The sequence below is a fragment of the Protopterus annectens genome, chromosome 2.part2 (genome assembly GCF_019279795.1).
Source record: "Protopterus annectens isolate FY-2018-M chromosome 2.part2, PAN1.0, whole genome shotgun sequence".
NCBI classification, from domain to species: Eukaryota; Metazoa; Chordata; order Ceratodontiformes; family Protopteridae; genus Protopterus; species Protopterus annectens.
In genome coordinates, this window is record NC_056730.1 from 438085928 (window position 1) to 438112698 (window position 26771).

General features: G+C 45.0%; 1 protein-coding gene across 1 annotated transcript in view; it reads right to left on the bottom strand.

The window, feature by feature from the left end:
- The window catches only part of UTP15 (UTP15 small subunit processome component), a 1055146-nt gene that overhangs the window by 231674 nt on the left and 796701 nt on the right, over positions 1 to 26771 (bottom strand). Inside the window, exon 10 of the mRNA XM_044063945.1 lies at positions 6594 to 6695. Coding sequence (XP_043919880.1) covers positions 6594 to 6695 — 102 coding nt within the window. The remainder of the gene's footprint in view (positions 1 to 6593; positions 6696 to 26771) is intronic.

The following is a 26771-nucleotide window of genomic DNA, read 5'->3' on the forward strand; positions in this document are numbered from 1 at the left end:
GAAACTGGGAAAGAAAACTTGCAACTGAATGGACTGATTCAAGTTAACCTCAGTGGCTACTTTAGGCAAGAAGGAAGGATTAGTAAGAATAGATATTCTTATCTTTATAAAAAATAATGTAAGGTGGTCTAGAAAACAGAGCCTGAATTTCAGAAATCCTTTTGACTATGTGACTGCTACTACCAAAAAGTTTTCCAGGAAAAAAATTTAATTTCAGTCACATGATGGTCAAAAAGATTTTCGAGTTAGGCTTTGGAGAACAATGGTGATATTCCATGAAGGCGAAGGATCCCTAACTGGAGATCAAAGCAGAAAAATTCCCTTCATAAAGGCTTTACATAGTCTTGATGCATCAGGAGAACCTAAAAGATTTCCAGAATGAAAACTGGATATAGCTGCCAATTGTAGTTTAACAGTTGAAAAACTAGTACCCACCTTAAACAGAGATGCGAGAAAGGAAAGAATAGTAGAGTGGAGCTGAAAAAGGATTGATGTTCTCTTTGGATGCATAGAAGGTAAATCTTTTCCATTTGCCTCTATACACCTTTTTGGTAAAAGGTTTCTGGGAGGCTAGCAAAATATCTCGAACAAAGGAAGCAAGCCCGCACCTCTTTACAATTACTGGAACCGGAGAGACCAAATGGTCAGTTTGACGGTGAGAAGATTCAGATGATAATCCTACGATGGGCTGAAAAGGAGATCCTGCCCTGGGTTTCAGTATCCATGGAGGATATTTCAGATGAGACCAGACAAAGGGGAACCAAACTTGAAGCCAGAAGGGGGCAATGAGGATTACTAAAGTCTTCAACTGTTTGGCCTTTGGGATCAATTGAAGAGGAGGATAGGCATAGAGGAGACCTGAAGAGGAGGGGGGGCAATAGTGAACTAGAGCATCCCTCGGGGACAACCCCAGAGGGAGGATCAGAATGAAGTACCTACTGTACTTGTAATTTTGAGGAGAAGCAAACAGGTCACAGCAAGGTTGGCCTCAGTTGCCGAAAATCAAGTCCGTTACAGTTTAAGGGACCACTCTCGTGAGGAGTCAGAATGGGCCTGCTCAGTCTGTCCACAAGAACGGTGGGGACCTCCTCGGTATATGAATTGTAAGTAGAAAGCAGTCTGAATATATCGCTGATTCTCAGGCCATCATGGCCTCTCTGCACAAGGGATATGAACGGGTTCCCCCTTGTTTGTTGATATACCTACCGACATACTGTTTGTGTGAACTGCAATAGTTCCTAGAGGTAGAACATCCTGAAAGGCTTGCAATATGAAGAGGACTGCCCTCATCTCCACAACACTGATATGCAAATCTGGTCTCTATGCGAGTCCACGGGCCTTGGACAGTCTTTCCCTTGAAATGCCCCCCCACCCCAACTGGGAAGAGTTTGTGGTCACACTGGCTGTGGGAGAAGGAAGCAGGAATGACCTTGCTGATCACCAAGTCGTCCGAAAGAAGCCAGAACTGAAGATGCACTCTGCAAACCAGAGTCAACTTGAGAGAAACAGATAGAGGCTGGTAGAGAATACACCACTGAACAGCCAGGGTCCATTGAAGCACTCGCATAAAAAAACTTCCTAATGGGAGAAGAGTGATGGCAGCTGCCATGGACCCAAGAGCTTGAAGTACTAGTCTTGCCGGTGGAGATGGAAGATCCAAAACAGTTCAAACATGGTCTCTCAATGTTTGTATACGGTGAGGGGATAGAGATGCTCTTTGATTCAACATGTCTAGAAGAACCCCAGTGAATTCCAAACTCTGTACCAGAGACAGGTTCAATTTCATCAGGTATAAGGTAATACCGAGAGAATTCGATAACTGTAACAAGAAATCTCTGGCATGAATAAGTTGATGCCTGGTTGGGCAGTCAGAAGCCAGGTGTCCATATATGGAAACACCCAGAATCCTTTCAGTCTCAGGTGAGCTGCTACTACTGCCATGCATTTGTTAAAAACCTTGGGGGCTGCGGTGAGTCTATAGGGCAGAGCCCTGAACTGGTAATGACTGGCTTCCATCCTTAACAGCAGATAACTCCTGGAGCATCTGTCTATTTTGATGTGATAGTATGCGTACTGAGCATATCCAATAGTCTTTTTGCAATAGCGGTAAGATGCACTGAACCATAACCATTTGGAACTTTTCTTTCTTTACAAACAAATTCAGGTTGCTTATATCCAGAATGGGTCTCAGGTTCCCAGTTTTCTTTGGCACTAAAAAAAAGCAGGAGTAAGTTCCAAATACTCTCTGTTCGGTCGGGACCTCTTGGATGAGACCTCTTTTGCAACAGTTTTTGAATCTCTGGTACTGCATACTCCCTCTGACTGGGAGGAATATCTGGGAGTTTCCTTTCAGTCTTTGGAGGTTAAAGGAAATAGGATATATTAACAACCTGTGGATACAATCCTTAGCACCCAAGTGTTTTTGTTAGGGCAGTCCAAGCATTTGGGTGCAGTGAAAAATAACCCCTGACTGCCTCAAGAGCTGAGAAGTCAGGCAGCGCTTCAGGAGCGCTGATGGGACTTGTCAAAGAAGGGCTTTCTGAAGCCCTGATTCTTGTGGGTCCCCTCTACCCCTGGGGTGGTATCTCCCATTAAAACTTCCCCCTCTGCCTCTGGAAGGAGAGTCGCCATGTTGATCATGGAAAGACCCTTAGAATTTCCAGAACCAGGTTTTCTTGCCACCTTGCTGATTACTGGAGAAAGTATGCTGAGGGGTGGAAAACCTGATCAGGACAGCAGATAGGGTCTTCCCTTCCTGTTCACTGGGGAGTAAGGGTATCTTTGATGTATGGCCCACACAAGGAAAAGCCATCAAAGAGGGCATTAACAGAGTGCCTTGAAGGGCTCCGCGAAGTCATAAAGCCTCATCCAGGCATGTCTTCTAATAGCAATACCTGAGCCGGCTGCCCGTGAGGCAAACTCTGGCGAATGGGAGATGAGCCTCATGGAGGAATTAGGTAGGAAAGAGTAGCCAGTTGACAAGATACTTTGTCAAAGTCATCCTCCGATATGGTCTCTGCTAAAGTTTTGGAAAATTCTTTGACCAGATCTCTCTGCAACCGAGTAGCGTGCCAGATAATTTAACCCTCTCAGTGAAAAAGTGGGTGAGACGTACATGTGCTTACAAACCTCTCCACTGCTCTGAACTCCCTGTTCAGCAGATGGACAGAGGAGCTCTGCTCAGCTAGCTCCTTCATGGCAGCTGCCCTACAACCATGGCATCTACTAGTATACCCTTAAGTCCAGTGTGGTAAGTCTTTGGAGGGAGACAAAAACTTGCCTGGTCATTTCAGAATTGGTTCAAACATGCCCAGCTCCTTTCAGGCCTGGTGGACACTAAATCAATGAGTTTGTTCTCCGGGGGGCGGGCGGGGCTCACCCAAGATGTACATGTGCCTGCTCAGAAACCCTCCAAAAACACAGCCTCTTCAGAGAAGGAGTTTGGGCGAGCAACCACCTCCTTGCCTCAGGATCTCTAAAATGTCTCCAAAGGGGAGATCCTCCAGTGGTGACCTTAGGGATCTTTCTCCCTCATCAAGGTCTATGCCCTTGGTGAAGAACTCCAAAGGGAAGTCTATGTGCTTCCTCTTGCACATCTTCTAATGAGGAATTCCCTCCGTAGAAGACTCAGGAGAGGTCTCAGAAGAAGGGGCTCCCTTCCAGGGAGAGAGCATGGAGGCCCCTTAGCGTGGGCTAACCCTGGACAGGTATGAAAGGATTAGTTCTCCAATCCAATGAGGGATGACATGGAGGATTGTAGCTCAGAGATGCTGGATCTCTAGTAGAAGAGAAAACCCTTTCTACGACCTGGAAAGCCGATGGACCATGAAACTCCCTTTCCAACTCTCCCAGAGCAGAAGCAAGTGAGGAAGAAAAGGTAGGGACCTTCAATCCTCAGTTCACATGTAGATGCGAACCCAAGCTGTCGAGGACTGAAGCCACGAGGGGAAGGGACGGATCTGACAAGCCAAAGACCCCCCCCCCAATTCAACAGAAACATCCCAGATCAGAGAGCCACTCTGAACTGACATCAGAGCAGAGGCAGCCAGGGTAAGTGTCGGAGTTGAGGAAGAAAGCCACCTCGGGCCAGACACTGACTCTCTCAGGGGGCCAAGATCCTGGGGCTCCGATGCCAGTGGTTGGATAAGAAAAGCAGACTGCACTGTAACAGGGGCACTCACAGATCTCAGAGGGGATGGAGACGGCAAGACCCACATCTGGATCTCAGTGTTGAGGACCTTTTGTATCATCCTGTCAACATAAAGTTCCAACATTCTCCTAGAAGGCCTCGAGGAAGCCACTGACACTGCCCTGGAGTGCCGGGTCGGGGTCAGGGTCTGGAAAAGTTTGGAAGATAAAGTTGGAACACTGATCTAACAAGGAACTCTGGGGTCCAGCTCCATGCTCTCGGATCACAGGACAGAGGATCCGATGCAGAAGTCGACACTCTCTTGAGAGCTCTAAGTAAGACACTGAAGCACCAAGTAGGATCCAGGGAGAGCTATGGATCCATCAGGGCAGAAGTGGGTATAGGATCCTATAAAGTTGGATCCCAGGACTTGGAAAGCTTGGATGGTGGCTCCAAAGCAGTTTTGGAATGCTTGTAAGGGTGTTTCTTGGGGTCCGAAGGCCCTGCCACCATCTTTGAGGGGGTTTAAACTCCTGGAGAAATAGAATCAACAGGCAAAAGCCCTTTCAATATTAACTTATTTTTACGGTCGGTGATGGCCCTGGGATTGAATTCCTCACAAATCTTACTGAATGCAGATGTTCAAGACCAAGACAAACACAACAATTGTGTGCATCATAAAGTGGAATTGTGCATCCACATTCTGAACAGTGCTTAAATCCAGTCAGTTTCTCCAACACAGTGACTGCAATAAGCAACACACACGCACAGAGACGCAGAAAAGAAGTCCAAATGGTCAGACAAAAAGAACAGTAACACTGTACTCTACTTGCAACACAAAAGAGCCAGCAAAAAACTAAGTTATCAACAACAGAGCTAACAAACGGAAAACGCAAGGGCCTGAAGAAGCAGAGAGAGAGAGAGAAAGAGCACGAGACAAACAAAAGCCCCTAATGCCTGCAAAAGATTAGTGGAAGGGGAGAAGAGGATGAAGAAAAGGAGCAAGAAAAAAACTACACTTGGCCGAGAGTAAAACTTGAAGAATCCCACAATATAACCAAGTTGAGACTGCAAGGAAAATCACATCTGTCACTGCTGGCAGCAAATGAGATCTGAGAGGGCTGGGCAAAGAGTACAACATTATGGGTAGAGGAGGAGTTTGAGACTAAGCCTAATGCGACAAAGTCAAATCTGAGGGTTGGATGTGTAACCCAATCATGAGGAAGAATGAAAAGGACAACACAAGATCTCCATTTTCCAAGGTTTCTCTACACAGCTATACAAGACAGAGTAACAAGTCAGTCAAGAGGAATGCAGACATTAGTCACATAGTATGAGCTCCAAGATCTATCCCAAATGAAAGAATATAAGAACTGTGTACTTTGGAATCCAATGAAACAAAGAAGGTAAAGAAAATATGACTTCATTACCTAGGTAAAGGTCTACACAGCATCCTGGTGCATGTATGCAAAATGAATGCAGTACATGGTAATACTAATTATTCTGGCAGCTTTTAATGACAATGTGAAGATTAACATATTTTGAAGGAATAATGGTCCTTCAGATTTATGAAACTAAGAAGTTTTCTTTGGATGGCTTCCTATCTGAAGTGTGATATTTGATACTGTGAGTTCCAACACTTCAAAAAATTAAATGGTTGTTGTTGTCACCACAGCAGAACTCTGGTCCGCTAATGATTGGCACTAGATTTTTATGAAACTCCGAGGTGCCAGCTCGACGCCCAACCTTCAACGAAGGCACGCCCATTTACGCACGCATGTCTTGCGAATGCTACCCAACTGCAGGAAGGACATGCAGACTCCACACAGAAGGCACTCCCAAGCCAAGCCAAGAATCAAACGGGAGAACCTCTTGCTGTGAGGTAACAACGCTACCGCCGTACCACCGCGGCAGACCCTAAATGGTAATTCAGGAAAAAAATTAATTTATGAAACCTGCTGCTGCTTGTCCCCTTGCACTCCCTGACATGAAAGTGCATGAGCCATTCACTACCCTGTTACTTACAAATACTAACAGAAATCACAAGGGAGGAATACTTGGAGGTACTAGTCTTGGACATACTTGCCCCAATTTCACTAAAATACTTGCAACTTCAGAGACAGCAGTTATGGACCTTGGACTCTCAACTATCATACTCCATGGATAAATAATCTTTGCTCATTGGGTAAATGCTCCAGAAAGTCCATCCATTTTCCTACCATACTGCTGTGATCAGGTGCCATTCCGTCCAATAAAACTGCTGTCTTGCAAAGAAAATTTGTCAACTTCAATCTCAGTAAACACTGTATACTAACCAGCACAACACTTCTACACTACATTAACAGTACATAAAGGAAAGTCTTTGGTTAGAATCAGTCATTAAAAAAATGTCAGAACATAAAATCTTGCCCGTATACAATAGCCAATTTTCATAGTAGAATTAGAATATTTTTCATTCTCTTACCTGAAGCACTACATCAAGAGCTTTGGATACTTCAAAACTTTTCAGTAATTTGTCATATTTCTTCAAGTGTGTCCTGACTGGTTTGCTAACAAGAATGTCATCCTAAAATAAAATTAACCTAGTTAAACACTACTTTAGACCAAGAATAAAACAGAACAGTCAGAAGACAATGCTACAGCTATACTTTGCATGAAAATACCCTAAAAGCATTTTTATAGCATCACTTCAGATACGTCAGAAAGCAGATGTATGCAAAGTGCACTTAAAACCCCCAAAAGACAGTTTTGTAATCCAGAACTTCTACTTCAGCTTCAAAAGGTTAATACAGCCACATATAAATGATCAGATTATATTCCAATTGTAAACATTAAAAAGGAATACTATCAATTAAGTAGTTTGAGATGCTTCTTAAAAGTTTTCTTAAACAAGGCTACCATGTGGCCGAGAGAGTAAAGCAATGATAAATTCATGTTCATTTATTCTGTTCCCTCAGAACACAACCAAATCAACCAGAACTTATAGTATGGTACCATGAATACTGACAATTCATATCTAGAGAGGAAGGGGTTCTCGCATGGTCAGCACATAGCCCAAATATGGCTTCAGAGAAAAAGAAGCCTGCATACATTTTTAAAAGTCATAAAGGAGTCCTCTCACTTTAAAAATGAACTCTGGACTTTGTTGTTAGTGGCAATCATTGCCATTGTCAACAAAGGTGCAAGCACATTCAAGAAATTAAAGCAAGACACAATTTTTCCTTACAAATCTTTCTCTTTGCATGATTGGAAAGTAATGACATTTGAGTTTCAGACTTCCTTTCCTACGAAAATGCTTGCAATGTAAGTATACTACATAACTGGAGTGTATGTGTGTGTGTGTGTGTGTGTGTGTGTGTGTGTGTGTGTGTGTGTGTGTGTGTGTGTGTGTGTGTGTGTTTTGGACAGGGGAATGTAGTTATATTTTTGCCCTGCCCCTCAAAGTTGTTGATTTTCTGGTAAATCATTGAGAATTACAGTCAATAGTGTCAGCCATTACAGTTGCATACGTCTTACTGCTGAGAAAATGCATGTTACTGTAAAACCTGCTGTTCTATTAACTTTAAGTGAATTAGAGTAATGTTTAAAAAATGTCCAGAATCTTGGGTCTTTGCCCCACATTACTTGTGGCTTTGTTCAGAATTCCATCAAAGAATTTGAGGTGTGTCTGAGAGAGAGTGAGAGTGTGAGAGTGAGAGAGTGTGAGAGTGAGAGAGAGTGAGAGTGAAAGAGAGTGAGAGTGAAAGAGAGTGAGAGTGAGAGAGAGAGTGTGAGAGAGAGAGAGTGTGAGTGAGAGAGAGAGTGTGAGTGAGAGTGTGAGTGTGGGTGAGAGTGTGAGTGTGGGTGAGAGTGTGAGTGTGAGTGTGGGTGAGAGTGTGAGTGACTGTGATAACCTGAGTGGCTTATCTGTGAGTAGAAGATGATGCAAAATTTAGCAAATGAACTGGGGTCAAAAGATCTGTGGTAGGAGTTTTGCCCACTGCAGACAGGGTTTACATAAGGCTTTTCTTGAAGATATTTTTTTTAGTGTAAATGACAGTGAAGTGTAGTAAGGAGCTGCATTTTGGTGCTCAATTCTAACAGTATATTTTATTTATTTTGCTAGATGGTCACAAATAGGGTCAATGCCCAAGATGCCAAACAGACTTACTATAACTCTTACTTAAAAGTCATGTGATGAAATTCAGAGTGCTCTGAAAAATCTCCCAACTGTCATGCTAGCACACTGTGCACCACTGTCTGACATCACCACACTAGGAATCCTGGGTCTTAAAAACAGAGCTGTAACTGAACTACTTATCCCACTGCAGCAAACAGTGCCTGTTAACTTCATTATCTCAGAAATCTTCATATATATGACCTACAAATATGGAGTACACAAAGGCATGAAAAATAAAACAAGACTGTTGCTACTCTATGCTGCTGCATTCCTGGCATTAAGGGATAATCTCTCTCCTTGGATTATTGTAATGACACTTGACATCCACATCCCAACCCACCACCCAGTAAGGAAATCTCCATAAAAAAACTTTTCCAAAGCCACCTTCATGCTACTCAAGTCAGAAGTGACAAACTTCATGATGCCCATGCAGATGGGAACTGAAATTTCGACTGCTGAATCCTACACTAAGGCACTGTACGAGCACATCCACTCGTGCATGAATCGTGCCATCCCCAATAGAACCAAGACGCTCTCCTCCAAAAAAAGAAAGCCATTTTGGTGGTCCCTTGTCATAAACAAACTTTACAACAAACGGAAGAAACTGTTGCAGAAAAGAGGAAAATCCCAGGATGCAAAAAACTCCCTTACCAGCCTCAGTAAGAAGCTGAGATCCCTCATAAAATCCTCTGAAGCCAGTTACGAAAATAAAATTGCCAAAGATTCCAAAGATATTCACAAGGCATTCTACAGCTATGTCAAGAATCTAAATGGCAAGGCTCAGATTTGCTCTGAGCTTCAAAGGAATGACATTAAATGTACGGATCCCAATGGTATTGCCAATATCCTGGCAGATCGATTCAGTGCAAACTTCAACCCCTAAAGGGCCCATCTTAATACCGAAAAATTGCCAAATTCTGGTAATAATGGCCACACAGGTAAAAAACGCACTCTCCAAAGCTAAGAATACAGCATCCACGGGACCAGACGACATCTCCTCTGTGTACTACATAAACTACAAAATGAACTGGCACCTCACCTAAGTGTCCTGTTTAATCACAGCCTCACCTCAGGCTTCGTGACCACTGAGTGGCGCACAGCTACAGTTATCCCACTCCACAAGGGGGGATCCACCTTGGATCCTGCGAACTACCACCCCATCAGTCTGACAAGCCTGATCTGCAAGGCCATGGAACGTATTATCATGGAACTTATAAACAAAGACATTGGCAAACTTCAAGCACTGGATCGCAAGCAGTTTGGGTTCAAGAAAGGCCGATCTTGTCTCCTGAACCTGAGTGACTTCTTCGAATCAGTCTCCAGAGCCGTGGACAAGGGTAAGGTGGTCCACATAGCCTATCTGGACCTTGCCAAGGCCTTCGACACCATTACCCCACTCTGGAACCACAGATAAACTTACTAAACTGGGAATTAATCCTACGTCACTCAATGGGTTGCCAACTGGCTTACTTGACAGAACCCACACTGTAAAAGAAGCAGACTCCAAATCCAGCTCCAGACAAGTGACAAGTGGAGTACCTCGAGGTTCAGTCCTGGGATCGCTCTTGTTTGGCGTCTACTTCTCTGAAGTACAGGCCAGCACTAAGGGACTCTGGCTAACAAAGTTCACATATGACTGCAAACTGGGAGCCATTACTGAATCCCAAATGATGTGGATATTCTACAAAGGGCCTTACAGAAACAGATGCTTGGCGCCAGAGCCATGGGCTCAAGCTCAATGCCATGAAATGTATAGTTATCTCCTTTGGGAAAAAACATGTAGCCATGAATTACCACACAGGTGGCAGTACACTAAACACCGAAAGTGTGAGAAGAGACTTAGGGACACAGGTGGACAGTGGTCTCACCTTCGATAACCACATCGCCATAACAGTCAGGAAATCCTTCTATGTGCACACCTCATCACTAAGGGCTTTTCATCAAGAAAAAAGGAGGTCATTGTCCCATTGTACTCACCCCTCATTAGACCCATTATAGAATACAACACTCCATTTGGTATGTACCTCTCAAGACATCTGCAACAACTGGAAAGGCCGCACAAATACCTCACTAAAAGAATCACAGGCCTAAAGCAAATGCCCTATACTGACTGTCTAAAAAAAATCTCCACCTATACTCTGTTGCATATCGTCTTCTCAGAGGCAATCTCTGATTAAATACAAGGCCATGTCAAACCCAGAGCTGTTGGACACGCTACACTTAAAGAAATCCCAATCCCTAGCGAGACATGCTCCAGGGATCAAAACCTTGTCATCACAATGAACAAAACATGCTGGAGGGATACGTTCCTGACCCAGAGACTCCCCAGACTCTGGAATAGACTGCCCATACATGTCAAGCAGAGTGCCTCTTTGGCCCTCTTCAAAAAAAAACCTTGATGATTGGATGGGAGATAGGAAATTCCCCCTGGGGGATCATGTCAGTCGCCCTGCTGGACAGGGGGGTACAGGGAAGTAAATACTGTAGGAAGGAATAGCCAGGGAATTGTTAAGGCTAGGCTTGTATAGGCCATAGGGCTGATAGCCTAGTACCAACCTATGAACACTACACAACAAACAGTCATGCACCACTTACAGAATCTGCACCGATATTCCTGGCCAATATATTGCAAAAAAAGATTGACCTTTACATTTCACAATTACTGAACGTGCTTCTCATTCTTGTCGACAATTGTTGAGTAATTAACAACCATTTTATCTACTGTAAAAGTAATGTAAGCAGCTAATTTCTTCTTTAAAATCTATGGCTAAATCCCCCCCACCCCCCACAAGTTGATTATTTTCTGGTCAACCTCTCAGTATCACATCATGAAGCATTCGTATCTCCAGATCATGTTCATTACATTGCTGTCATCAAGTTCTTTTCAATGGAAGGCAACAGTGAAGTTACCTAGTTTATTTCTGCAGTTACTCAACAAGCAAATCATCTTGCTCTGTCAAATATGAATGACTCAGCATACTTGTTAACTGCATTTATTTTCCTAACATATACTTAATTAAATCAGACTTAGTCCTGTAACAATCTCTACAGCCTTGGTGATGATTTGCAAAATTACTTCTTAATATACTTAGCAGTCTTCCGGTCCGCAAACACTTTTATCCATAAATATATTCATGGAACTCTAATACGCTATTACTGACAGCTCCTTTCCTATCTCAATATACTTGTCTGACATACTGTAAAGGGGATCTGAACCCATAAACCTCTGGTTTAGTTTCTTGCAGAATCAATGCACTGATTCCACTCTAGCTAGCCTCTACTTACTGTGTGATGGAGTTATTTAAATCAAATAGTTTCACGTGGGCACTTCAGTTATTGTAAACATTTCAAACTTCTCTCTCTTTCTTTTCTTTTCCTTTTTTAAACTGCATTCAAGTACTATTCCACACGATATTCCAAAAACTATGCCACTAGCAAACTTACCAGGATTCATATAAATGCAAGCTTCATCTGGTTTTACAAAAGCACCATGCTGTTAAAATTCAGTATGCTCAGTAATTTTCTTAATTAAACCCATACGCTCCATGCGGTTCAATTCCTTCAAGATTCCACTCTTAAAAGTTGAAATTTCCTTCAGATGTGAAGCAATGGTTACTAGGGTTTGTCTGAATATGAAATTCCTGGGAAGCAGCCCAACTAATCTGCATACTCTTTAAACAATTTATTACACTGAATATTTTACTTCAATTCTGCAGTCTCACTAAGAATTTTTTTGACTGGGTATCTTCATACTCTAAGACTGGGCATTTATTGATCCACAATTTAATTCTTTAGTCACACTGACATTTATCGTCCAATGTACCAGCCTTCAAAAATAAGTGAAATGGCTTGAAAACTGATGAAGTATTTATTATATCAAGAGTCAGAAATGACATATTGTACTTATTAGTCTTACATTAACATGCAATTTCTCACTTCCTAGTTTTACATCAGTGGATATAAGCAATTTACATAGCAATTATAGTACCTATGTGTAAGTGTACTTCCCGTAACAGTTGATGTTCAAACAGAAAATTGTTACAATAGCCTGAGCTATATAGGAGTTACCTTGCCACAGATCAGACATTCAGCTAGCTTCAAAAGCTTTGGGACAGCTTCCATGTGCTTGTACAAACAGTGGTGCTCGACAGCAAGCCAGTATACAAACAGAAACACAGCAGCAAAAAAAAAACAAAATAAAAATAAATGCTTTCTTGCATCAGGCACTGAGGAGGCCATTAAAAAAGTTATGTTCTTACCATAACATTCCATCTGGGTTGTCAATCTTCATTCTTTCTTGACTGATGGGCTCGGTTCAGAACCTTCGGAAAAGACTCAGCCATTATACAAAGCTTGGGCCAACCAAAAACTCTCGAGCTAAGGCTCTAAACCATACTGCCTCTCTTCCCATTACCTCAGATCAAGTTTGCCTATCATTAAGAAAATATGGAAGCTCTATCTGAGCAACAACCCTATAACCACCCCAGGACTAGTTCTTAACCTCCAGAAGTCTCTAGAAGGGGGCAGGAGAGTGGGATGACAAGAATGAATGAAGTCTAACAACACAGTTGGAACTTTATGGTAAGAACATAACTTCTTTATCTGATTTGTCGATCTTCATTCATTTTTGACTGATGGGACAGAGTCCCCAGCTACGTTAGATCCTTGAGGGCCCTAAGGAAGGATATTCCTGAGCACCATAAAGCCAAAGGATGCGCTTTCCATGAAAACCATGTCTAATTTGTTATGAATCATAAAGGTATGAGGAGTAGCCCAAGCTGCAGCTGCTGTTAAAATGCCAGGTTTTTGTGATATAAAAAAATGAGACCACAATAAAACATTTCAAAACTTTTCCCACCTTTAATGTGACCTATAACCTGTACAACTCAATTGAAAAACAAACAAATCTGTTAGGGGAAAAAATATAAAAAATAAACGTACAATAAGCTGGCTGCATAAATGTGCACACCCTTAAACTAATACTTTGTTGAAGCACCTTTTGATTTAATTACAGCATTCAGTCTTCTTGGGTACACACTTGCCATCAATTAAAGAGACTCTGATTAACCCCAAATAAAGTCCAGCTGTCCTAGTAGGATTTTCCTGACATTTACTCAGTTGCCTGTTACAGCAAAAAAAAGAAGTTATGTACTCACCATAACATTCCATCTAAGTAGGTAACTTCATTTGTCAACAACCTGTGGGTATTGGATCCGACCTGGATCCGAGCCGGCAGCTTTCCAAGCTAAAGATCCAAGCTCCAAGCTCCTCCCCATTACCCATAATACCCTGCTACCTCCTTCCAGTCCTCAGATCGGTTTGCCCAATTATACAATTTCACCAAGACAAAACAACAATCTAAAACATTCTAACCGAATGAATAACAAAAGCTGAAATCATTCTAGGATTCAGATAACCAAAGATCCAGGTTAGGGGGAAGGAGGGGGGGGTCGGTTGCTGACAAATGAAGTTACCTACTCAGATGGAACGTTATGGTGAGTACATAACTTCTTTATCTGAAGTAGTTAACGTCATTTGATCAGCAACCTGTGGGACAGAGTTCCCAGCTACCAAAAATTTGGAAGGTCCTCAAGGAAGGACATTCCGGAGCACTGCAGAGCCAAAAGCTGCCCTTCCTCTGGATATTAAATCCAATTTATAATGAGAGATAAAGGTATGAGAGGAAGCCCAAGTAGCTGCAGAACATGCCATCCAAGGGCACTCTTGACCAGAAAGCAGCAGAAGTAGCCATAGAACGGGTAGAATGAGCATGTACCCCTAAGGGCTCTGGCAGACCAGATATCTTGTATGTGAGCAAAATGCAGTGAGAAATCCATCTAGCTAGAGTCACTTTCGACACTGGATTACCCAAGAAGGGCTTCGCAAAGGAAACAAAGAGCTGCTCTGACTTGCGAAAGGCAGCTGTTCTGTGCAGGTAAAAGTGCAATTGTCTATGAACATCTAACAAATGAAGTTTGTATTCCCCTTTATTCTGATAGTTAGGGAAGTAAACTGGTAGATTAATGGACTGATTGATGTTTGCCTCTGAAGCCACTTTAGGTGAGAAGGAAGGGTTAGCCCTGAGAGATACTCTGCCCTTATAGAAAACAAGATATGGAGGTTTAGTACAAAGGGCCTGGAGCTCTGACACCCTTCTAGCTGAGGTAATAGCCATTAAGAAAACAGTTTTCCAACATAAGAATTTTAAATCAACAGAAGCTGCAGGTTCAAAGGGTGGTCCAGTTAGAGCCTGAAGGACCAAAGTTAGGTCCCATGGGGGAAAAGCATTCCTAATAGGAGGTCTCAAAAGAAAGGTGCCTTTCAAGAAGGTCTTACAAATCTTAGTGGAAGCTAAAGGACTAAGATTGTCTCCAATGTGAAAATGGGAAATGGCAGCCATTTGAACCTTTACAGTAGAATAACTGGCCCCTTGCTGAAAAATATGAGATAGGAAATAGAGCACTGCTGGAATGGGAGCAGTGAAAGGATCCAAATTCCTATACGAGGCCCAAATGGAAAACCGTTTCCATTTTTAAATCATTATTGTTTACCTATTTTTATTTATTTATATAAAAAAACATTTCATGTTTTAGCATATCATTAAGGCCGCGGATGGTCTGCCTTTAATTTTCTCCTCCCTTTGCCTCCTTCAAATTTTAAATTTTAAAAATCACTTCCCTCTAACAAACACAACACACAAAAAAACTGAAAAAAAAAAAATTTGAAAAGCTTCACATACAAAAATGAATTAAAGAGGGCATGTTTCCATTTGCTGTTGTAAACCTTCCTAGTAGAAGGCTTATGTGCCGCTACCAGGATGGATCTAACTGCAGACGAGATACGGAGAGTCCTGGCAACTAATGGAAATGGATCAACCAAGCTGAGAGCTTGAGGTCGCCCAGATTCTGAGTTTCTAATGCTGAAGGATGAGAAATCAGATCCGGGATGGGATCTAAGTTCCAAAGAAGAGCAATAAGATGAGACAATAGGTACGGGAACCAGGCTTGACGAGGCCAGAATGAGGCTATGAGGATAATCTTGTTCCCCAACAGACAAGCTTTCTGTAAAAAATTTGTCATTAACGGAAGAGGAGGATAAGCATAAAGAAGGCCGGATGGCCAAGCATGGACTAGAGTGTCTCTGGGGCTTTCCCCCGGGGGGGGGCGGGGGTGAGAGCGAAACATTTGCTGCACTTCACGTTTGAAGGCGATGCGAAGAGATCACAGCAAGGCTGACCCCACTTGCGGAAGATCTGTTTCGCTATTAAGGGGTTCACAGACCACTCGTAAGGCGAGAGGATAGTTCGACTCAGCTTGTCTGCTAGGATGTTGGACCGACCCGGAATGTGCATTGCTAACAGAAAACGGTTGGTGGATAACGCCCAATCCCAAACTCATGGTCTCTGGGCAAAGAGGGTAAGACCTGGTCCCCCCCTGTTTGTTGATGTACCAGACCACAGACATGTTGTCTGTCTGAATTGCAATAGTCCCTGGAGAGAGAAAGGTATGAAGAGCTTGCAACGCTAGAAGCACCGCTCTCATCTCCAGAACACTGATATGAAGAACAGTCTCTGTCTGAGTCCACGTACCTTGGACAGTTCTGCCCATGCAATGCCCCCCCACCCAAGGCGAGAAGCGTCCGTGGTTACAGTGGCTTGGGGTTGTGGCATTATGAACAGTGGTCCTTCCCGAAGCTCTCGAGATTGCAGCCACCATATGAGGGAATTCCTGCAAACTCTGCTGAGGGGGATCGGAGAGTCCAATGGGTGTTGAAGGATGGTCCACTGGAGGACCCTCATGTGCAAGCGAGCTAAGGGCGAAAGGTTGATTGCTGCTGCCATGGATCCTAAGGCTATCAGGACTAACTCCGCTGATGGGGCTGGAGAATGAAGGAGTGCTAGAATGTGAAGGGTTAAGCTGCGAAGTCTGTCCGACGTCAAGAAGGCCTTGGTCTGAAGCGTGTCTATTCTGGCCCCTTTGAAGTCCAGGACTTGAACTGGTTGAAGGGATGATTTCTTGTCATTTATAGTGATCCCCAACTGGGAGGCTAAGAGCAGGAAGCAATCCCTGGCTGAGCAGAGCAGGTGCCTTGTGGAGGCGGCAAGGAGCCAGTCATCCAGGTAAGGAAAAACCTGTATTCCCTGAAGTCTCAGGTGGGCCACAACTGCCATGACCTTGATGAACACCCTGGGGGCTGTTGTGAGGCCGAATGGTAGGACCCTGAACTGGTAATGACTGGCCTCCAACCGAAAGCGGAGAAACCTCCTGGATCGCCTGTCCATGAGAATGTGGTAGTACGCATCCTTGAGGTCTATGGAGCACATCCAGTCGTTCTCCTGCAGCAAGGGGAGAAAGGATTGAAGAGTGACCATCCGAAATTTCTCCTTGGCAATGAAGAGGTTCATTGTAGAAAGGTCAAGAATTGGTCTTGTCCCCCGTCTTTTTTGGCACCAAAAAGAACCTGGAGTAACTGCCTAACCCAGACTGGTCTGGGGGGGATGTGCTGGATGGCTCTTTTTTTCTAGCATCTTCTTTATTTCTAAAGCTGCAGCCTCCCTCTGACTGGGTAGAACATCGGGGAGGTGCCTCGATTGAGGAGGAAGATTTATGAAGGGAATAGAGTAGCCTCTGGATATTTTTCGAAGCACCCAGCAATCTGTCGTGATGGACTCCCATTGTGCCAGGTACTTCGAAAAACGCCCCCGACTGCCTCCAGAGAGAAGCAGTCAGGCAACCCCTCAGGGCTGCTGCATGGGTCGATCGGAAAAGGGTTTCCGCGACCCAAAATTCTTCGGCCCCCCTCTGCCTCTGGGCCGGCATCCACCTTGTCCCCCTCTGCTTCTGAAGGACGAAGGGTCCGGAGCATAATGGGACTGCTGAGACTTCCGGAACCACATCTTCTTTTGTCCTCTCTGATTCCTGGAAAAGGACCTTTGAGGAGCCGAGAAGCGGATTCCAACGGCAGACAGCGTCTTCCCGTCTTTCTCACTTTGGACCAATGTATCGCGGTCGGTCTTGTCAAACAGGGTAGAACCGAAGGTAGCGTTCGCGAAGGACACCTTGAAGGGTTCCGCAAAGTTGGAGCCAGGCGTGACACCGTAAGGCGATGCCTGATCCACTGGCTCTAGTGGCCCCCTCCGTGGCATGGGAGAGTAGCCCCAAAGACGTGTTCGATACAGATTTCAGAGTGGTCATGCGAGTCGAGAAAGTCCGTTTGTCCTAGGCCGACATGGACTGAGGGGGAAACTCAGTGGATTCCTTCACCAGATCCCGCTGAAGCCTAATCACATGGGCCAAGTAATTCAGTGCCCTTAAGGAAAAGATAGCCGAAGCAAACATCCGCTTTCCAATACGATCCATCGTCTGAGACTCCTTTATCAGGAGGATGGACTGAGAAACTATCCTGTGCCAGTTCCCTCTTGGTGGCAGCCACCACCACCATGACATCTACCAAGGAACCTTTACTCAACGCTGTCCTATCCACAGGGGGACTAAGGATCTTATCGGGTCTCCTGGGGATTGGCTCTACAGTGTCCGGATCCTTCAACGCCCTGGTAGTAATGAGGTCTACCAAGGGGTCGGCCGGAGGGGACACCCAAGAGGTAGAATTGCCTGCGTCAAACGCCTCCAGAAACACAGACTCATCCGAGGAAGGCTTTTGGGCTGACTACCCCCCTTTTAGGCATAGCATTTCCATAATGTCTCCAAAGGAGACGTCCTTGGGGGGTGACCTGGGGGAACCTTCCCCTTCCTCTAAATCGGTGGCTTCCGTGAGGGACTTGGGGGAGTCCAAGTGCCTCCTCTTACACTTGCTTTTGTGAGGGACCTCCTCGGCGGGACTGTCCGAGGAGGGCTCACTAACAGGGTCATGTTCCTCCACTGGAACTGGCTGGGGCGTCGACGCAGGCTGTCCCTGGGGCCGGATGATGGAAGACAAGCCTATTTGCGAGGGAATGTTGGCTGGATCTATAGCACGAGCAGGGGGTCTCGAACCTCTCGAGAGAACCCTTTCCACCACATCAAATGCTGAAGGTGAACCGCTCTCTCTGGGTTCCGTGAGCAACACCCTTAGATCCGATGCAGGGATCGGCATCGGAGCTGAAGCGATTGGACCCAAAAGGGAAGTGTGCTCCGACCGCAATGGAGCCGAAGGCACACTTACCCCCTCGGATCCGACGCATGAAACCGGGCCAAAGAACTCTGATCCGAAAAGAGATCCGACAAACTTGAGGGCATGGCTGGCGTTGAAGTAGCAACTACTATCGGCGCCGACTCCCTGATTCCAAGACTACTCAGATCCGATGGCTCCAAAACCTGATAATGGATCGGAGAAGGAGCTATGGGGGCAAAAATGGGGCTGAGCTCCCAGAAGGGGGGGAGGCAGGAGCACTCCCATCTGCATCTGGGCTTGCAGAAAGCGACACATCATCCAGTCCATGTCAGCGTCTGAGAGGCTTTGTGTCGACCAAGAAGAGGCCGCCGAAGCTGGCCGGGAAGGCCGCCGCGATGACCTCGAAGATGGCCAGGGCTGCTCCTCCGGCGAGAACCGTGGAGAATGGAGCCGAGAGGGGGAGGACCTGGGAATCTTCAGGGGAGAAGAGAGCTGTTTAGCTGGCGGGGCAGAGGGGGCTGGTCAGCCTGCCGCTTGTGGCTCCTTTGTTTCTCTCTATCCCTCTCTCTCTCTCTCCTCTCTCTTCTCTTGAAGTCCTTCTCTCCATGGGAAATGGTGGGAGGTTGAGTCCCAGCCAGGGGAGATAGTACAGCTGGCTGAACAGCCACAGCCATGGCTGGAGCCACTGAGGGGGAGGAGGAAGAAGCAGAATCCGCGGGTATAAGATCCGCCAGGATCAGCTTGTTCCTCCTATCCCTCAGAGCCCGGGGGTTAAAGGCTGCGCAAATATGGCAGCCCAATGATAAATGCGCCACCCCCAGGCAAAGAACACACTGAATGTGGCCATTGGCTGGGGAGAGCTTACGGCCACACTCAGAGCACTTGGAGAAAATGGCCTTAGGGCCTTCATCCATACCAACCACAACCACACACACACAAGAATAAGGGGAAGGGGGATCATACTAAAACTAAGCTAGGCTAATGGGTTTAAACAATCACAAACACACACCTCTCAAAATTTTGCAAAAAGTCAAGAATTTACCCAATACTCACTACCTAACCGCCAGGAGCTCGTAACTTGTGCTTGTTAAAGCCGGGGCAAACGAGATCTGGGGACTGGAAGGAGGTAGCAGGGTATTATAGGTAAAGGGGAGGAGCTTGGAGCACGGATCTTTAGCTTGGAAAGCTGCCGGCTCGGATCCAGGTCGGATTCGATACCCACAGGTTGCTGATCAAATGAAGTTAAATACTTCAGATGCCATGGTTCACAGAGAGCTTACAAAGCATCAAAGGGATCTCATTGTTGAAAGGTATCAGTCAGGAGAAGGGCACAAAAAATTTTCCACTGCATTAGATATACCATGAAACACAGTGAAGGCAGTCATCAAAAAGTGGAGAAAATATGGGATAACAATGACGTTGTATAGAACGGGACGTCCCTCCAAAACTGATGAAAAAACTAGACTAAAACTGGTCAGGGAGGCTGCCAAGAGACCTACAGCAACAATGAAGGTGCTGCAAGAATTTCTGGCAAGTACTCGTCGTGTACTACATGTGAAAATCTCCTGTATTCTCCATATGTCTGGACTATGGGGTAGGGTTGCAAGACGGAAGCCGTTTCTTACACAGAAAAACAGCCAGGCCCAGTTAAAATTTGCAAAACAAATGTCTTATGGTCTGATGAGACCAAGGCTGAACTTTCTGGCCACAATTCTAAATGGTACGTTTGGCGCAAAAAAACTTTGCATCACCAAAAGAACATCATCCCCACGGTGAAGCGTGGTGGCAGTACCATGCTTTGGGATTGCTTTTCTTTAGCTCAAACTGGGGCTTTTAGTCAAGGTGGAGGGAATTATGAACAGTTCCAAATACCAGTCACTTTGGCCCTTAACCTGCAGGCATCTGCTAGAAAGCTGAAGATGAAGAGGAATTTCACCTTTCAACACGACAATGACCCCAAGCATACATCCAAAACAAGAAAAGAATGGCTTCACCAGACGAAAATTAAAGTTTTTGGAATGGCCCAGCCAGAGCCAGACCTAAATCCAATAAGAAATCTGTGGGGTGACCTGATGAGGGCTGTGCACAACAGATGCCCTCCCAATCTGACAGATTTGGACCGGTTTTGCAAGGAAGAGTGGGCAAATATTGCCAAGTCAAGATGTGCCATGCTGATAGACTCCTACCCAAGAAGACTAAATGTTGTAATTAAGTCAAAAGGTGCTTCAACAAGGTATTAGTTTAAGGGTGTGCACTTATGCAGCCAGCTTATTGTACATTTCTTTATTTTTCTATGTTTTTTCCCCTAACAGGTTTTTCAGTTGAATTATACATATTATAGGTCACATTAAAGGTGGGAAAAGTTTTGAAATTATTTATTGTGGTCTCATTTTTTTATATCACAAAAACTTGGCATTTTAACAGGGGTGTGTGTACTTTTTATGTCCCCTGTACGTCTTCCATAGAAGACCTCTGAAGTGGAAACGGATCTTGCTGAATGAGCTCTAACTTTTGTTGGTAGTTTGAGTTTATTCTGATTGTATATAAAGGAAATGCAGTCTCTCAACCATTTCGATAAGGTGACCTATGAAACCGGTTTACCTAATCTGGTACCTGAAAAGGAAAGAAATAGTTGGTCTGATTTTCTAGAGGCCTTTGCTGTGTCTAAGTAGAAATGTAACTGCCTGTGGATGTCCAACATATGCAGGCAGTACTCTCCTTTGTTTGAAAAATTTGGAAAGAAACTGGTAACTATATAGTCTGGTTGATATTGGACTCTTGATACCACTTTAGGAAGGAAGGAGGGATTGGTTCTGAGTGATACGATACTCTTTCTTTGTGGAAGATGATATAGGGATGATTAACACACAAAGCCTGTAACTCTGAAATTCTCCTAGCAGATGTAATAGCTACTAGGAAGAGGGTCTTCCAAGATAAAAACTGGAGGTCACAAGTGGCTGCTGGCTGAAAAGGCTGACAAACTAAGCATTGCAAGACTAAGGTCAAATCCCAAGGTGCTACTGGATCTTTGAAAGGTGGCTTCAAATGTTGAGCGCCTTTAAGAAAATTTTTACAGAGATGCTGAGACATTAATGAATGATCATCAAAATAGTTATGAAAATTCGAAATGGCAGCTAAATGAACTCTAATGGTAAAAGTTGAGGCTCCCAAATGAATAAGGTAACCAAGTATTCCAGGTCCTTATCGAGTGGAGCTGAGAAAGGATCAAAGCTGTTTGTATCTGACCAAATACAGAATCTTTTCCATTTAAGGTAAATTTTTCTGGTGGACAGTTTATGAGAAGCCAGACGTATCGTTTGCACTGGGGAGGACAATTTGTTTTGCCTGGCTGTCAGCTTGAGATGTTGAAAGTTGGGATGCACCAAGCCCTGAGGGTGAGAACAGGTCCGGAGTCAAATCCAGAATCCCCGGGCAGTGAGGACAGAGAAAGGGAAACCAGACTTGATGGGGCCAGTAAGGTGCAATGAGAATCACTTTGCTTCTCAACCATTGAGCTTTCCTCATAAATTGGGGAATTGGTGGAAAGGCATACAGAAGTCCGGGAGGCTAATCGTGAAGAAGTGCATCTCTCAGCAACTCCCCACGAGGGGGGACTAGGGAAAAGTAGCTACTGCATTTGTGGTTTTATGGGAGAGTGTTGAATAAGTCACAGCAAGGCTGACCACATTGACGAAAAATTTTCATCACTACGTTGAGATTGAGAGACCACTCATAAGGTAGAGGGATACATCTGCTTAGTCTGTCGGCAATCACGATGGACTTCCCTGGAATATGCACTGTTACCAGAAAGCAGTTGGAGGCGATTGCCCATTGCCAAACTCTTAGGGGTTCCTGACATACTGGGTAGGATATGGTTCCCCTCTGTTTGTTGATGTACCACACTCCTGACATGTTGTCTGACTGGATTGCAATTGTCTCGATGGAAGGGCAGACTGGAATGCTTGCAATTCTAAAAGCCCTCAGCTCTAGGACACCGATGTGCAGATTGGCCTTCTGTGGGGACCAAGTACCTTGGATGGCCTTTCCCTGAAAATGCCCCCACCCTATCAGGGAAGCGTCTGTGGTCACTACGGCCTTGGGCTGACAGGAGAAGAAGGGACAATTCTATAAATCCTCTACTGGCTTCACCCACCAAGATAAATCCTTCTTGCAACAATTTAAGATTGGATGAGACATGGGATGAGTTAGAAGTGACCACTGTGACGCTAGGAGCCACTGAAGCGGCCTCATGTGGTACCTCGCTAGGGGGACTAATGTTATTGTTGCTGCCATGGATCCGAGAAGTTGCAGTATCAGACGAGCAGGAACTTTGTCTTGGGAGAGAATCACATGAAGTTGCGATCTCAACTTTAACAACCTGTGATGATGAAGGGAGGCCACGCAGAACTTTGTATTTAATTTTGCTCCAATGAATTTCAGGTCCTGTGTGGGAGATGGTTGTGATTTTTCTTTGTTGACTGAAATGCCTAAGAACTCGGCAAGATGTAGAATAGTCTATGGCGCAAAGCAGCAGATGCCTGGTGGGGGCAATGAGGAGCCAGTCGTCTAGATATGGAAACACACGGAATCCCTGTAGCCTTAAATGAGCTGCTACAACCACCATGCATTTGGTGAACACCATGGGGGCTGTGGTGAGACCAAAGGGCAGTGCTCAAAATTGGTAATAACTGGTCCCTAGCCGGAAGTGGAGATATCTTCTGTCCATCTTTTTGTGGTAATACACATCCTGAAGATCTATAGAGTACATCCAATCGTCCCTCTCTAGAAAGGGAAGGATAGACTGAACCGTGACCATCCAGAATCTTGTCTGTTGTACAAATTTGTTAGCTAAGATCCACATTTGGCATCCAGTCGCCTGTCTTTTTTGGCACTAAAAAGAATCCAGAGTAGAATCCGGATATTATCTAGTCTGGTGGGACGGCTTGGATGACTTTTTTTTTTTTTTTTAAAGCAGCTTTTGAATTTCTAGTGCTGCTATATCCCTCTGACTGGGTGGAACATCAGGGATTCAACCTTTGTAGTTTGGGGAAAAGATTGAAGGGAATGCGGTAACCTCTGGTGATTGTCTGCACTCAGGAATCCAATGTTATTGTGAGTCAGGCTGAGTGGTGCAGAGAAAATCTCTCCTTGACTGCTTCCAGAGGTAAGCAATCAGGCCACCACTCAGGAGGACTGTTAGGGTTGTCCAGAAAAGGAATCTCTGGAACCCTGGTTGTATGGACCCCCTCTGCCATGGCAGGGGTGTCTTCCAGATGAGCTCCCCCCCTCTGTCCCGGGGGGAATACTTGCCACATGTGCCCCAAAATGGCCCATGGGTCTTCTTGAACATGTTTCCACTCCTCTGATTCCTAGAGTAAGATTGTGGCGGAGTGGAAAAACACATGCCCACAGCAGAAAGGGTCTTCCTGTCCTTTTCACACCTGCCTAACCTGTCTCTAACCTTTGGGCCAAGCAATGAAGTAGCATCAACTGGAGCACTGACAAAGGAAGACAAAGGTGTCCGCAAAATCACAAAAGCACATCCAAGTGTGACACCTAATGGCAATGCCTGTACCAGCTGCTTTAGACGCCCCTTCAGCTATTGTATGTGCAATAAGCCACATAGAAGAATTAGATAAGCTGAGAAGTAACCTTATCCCGGACATCATCAGACACTGCTCCTGGCAGGGTGCCTGAAAGCTCAGTTATCAGATCCCTTTGAAGTCTAGTAAAGTGCGCAAAAGAATTCAAGAACCAAATAGCGAAGGTCGATGAAACAAAGACTCAGTTCTCAAATCTGTCCATCGTCCGGGAACTCTCGGTTGGGAGGATGAACAATTGAACTCGCTTTGGCGCAATCTTTTTTTGTGGCCACCATCACCATGGCCATCCACTGCTAGACCCTTAGATCAATGGTGCAGATCCTCAGGGGCTGAAAGAAGTTTGCCCGGTCTCTGGGGAATAGGCTTTATGGCATCAGAAGCCTTCCACACACTCTGTATAAGTTTGATTAGTTCATTATCAGACGGGGTCACCCAGGAAGTAGATGGCCAGGCACGAAAAGCTTGCAAGAAAACAGATTCCTCAGAGGATGGGTTGAGGGCTTCCAATCACCCCTGTTTTAAAATTTCCAGGATGTCTCCAAAGGAGACATCTTCAGGGGGTGACGGTGAGGACCCTTCCCCTTCATCATCTGTATCCTCAGTGACTGATTCTTCTGGAGAATCTAAGTGCTTCCTCTTGCATGATCTCTTATGGGGTGGCTCCACATGGAGAAGATCTGAGGAGAACTCCGAAGAGAGGGAACCCTGCACTAGGGTATCCTGCTGCTCTTGTGCCCACTGTCCTGATGTAGCAGACAGTGGTAGCTGTGAACCAGAGGGAACAAAAATATGGCACTCAGACAGGGATGGTACCATCTGGGAGCCTGCTGAGGCTAGAGCTCTCTCCATAACCTGGAAGGCAGACCCGTCCGAAGAGGGATGAGAGACCGGAACAGAGAAAGACAACCTCAGAACCAGGGTCACACCCCACTATGATGGGCTGCCTCCCAGAGCAGGACTTGAAACTACCAAGGCACTGAGAGCCACAGACAGTGCCGTAGAAAAAATCAGAGCCAATCCAGGGATCTCAGAACCGGCAGCCAAATCTCTGTCCCGGGGGTGTGATGGTTCCGATGGAGTTCATAGGTTGGTACTAGGCTATCAACCCTAGGGCCTATACAAACCTAGCCATAACAATTCCCTGGCTCTTTCTTCACACACTATTTACTTCCCTGGACCCCTGTCTAGCAGGGAGACTGACATGACCCCTGGGGTAAAACACAAGGAGCACACATGGAGCCTAAGATCACAGAGTAGGTTCTGGTACAGAGGTAGTTGGCCCCAGGAGCGTTGAAGCAATGGGCTCCAATGCCTGGGGAGAGGTTGAAGGAGGAACAAATGTAGGAGTCCTGGGAGAGTAAGCCTCGGCTGTGAGAGGGAGGGAGGTCCGAAAGGGTGCAGGAAGGCTTTTGGCTGCCAAGAGCTCATCCACTAATCTAACTACATCCACTTCTGATAGACTCCTGGAGGAATGGATTGACATTCCCGAAGTAGATTCAGGTCTTTCCATGGAAAGACTCTGCTGCTGATCCATGAAGAGGTCTGCTGAAGGGGAATATCTAGCCCTGGGGGTACTTATAATATTGACCTTCGGCACCACAGTCTGTTGCACAGAAGGCGAAGATGGAACCAAAATAGTAGATGTGTCAACTATCAGTGCCGGAGAGGTTGTCAGCATTGAAGTCATGGTCAGTGCCAAAGATTTTTTTAGGTACTTTCGATAGTAGATGACACTGTAGTAGATTTTGTTGGTTTTGGTGCCAGAGCAGAAGACAATGATATCTTTGGAACTTCTGCCTTCGGTTCCTAAGGTGGTGTCTGAAACTGAGATTTTTGAGTCTTTGAGACATGTACCTTGGGGTAAGATGGTACTGAACAGCTCTGTTTTTGTGTCAGTTTTTGGAGACTTTGAAGTCTCCGCCTTAGAAAAAGCTTCACCAAAAGGACATTTTAACAAGCCCTTGAATATCAATTTATTACGTCTCTCTGCAAGAGTTTGAGCACTAAATCCCTTACAGAGTTCACAAGGAGGATAAACTTCCAGATGAGGGACACCCAAACAATAGACTCAAGAAAGATGCCAGTCCAAACTGGCCATCTTTCTGCCACATCCCTTACATTGCTTAAAAATGAAGGTTCCTTTCTGCTTCTCTGCCGTGCAGTCAAGTACACAGCCCGCCCACACACTCACTCGTAAAGAAATGGGGAAAATAAAAAGATACTTTTTTTTGTTGTTTAAATATACAAACTATGGCATATAAAGACTACCCAGACGGATAAAGAAAAGGCAGGAAAAGGATACCAATGGTAAGCGGGAAGGAGAGGCCTAATACCAACAATGGTAAAGGAGAGATACCCTGAGGTAAATATAGGGGGTAGAAAGTTTTAAATAGAGTCACTCGCACAAAAAGGAAACTAGACAATTGTAAATATTATAGCTATGAAGTAAAAGGTAGAATAACAGACAAATAGAAAACATTTTAAGCACTTAGCTGAGAGCAGCAGCTGAAGCATCCAATTTTCTAAGTGGCAAACGAGATCTGAGGTAATGGGAAGAGAGGCAGTATGGGTAGAGCCTTAGCTTGAGAGTTTTTGGCTGGCAAGAGCTTTGTATAAAGGCCAAGTCAGTTCAGAGGGTTTGGAACTGAACCCATCAGTCAAGAATAAATGAAGATTGGCATCAGATCAATATATTTGCTAGTAGAAGGGATGGGCCCCCCACCTTGACATCATTATCAACCCCCCTTTCTATCCATCTTCTACATGGGGT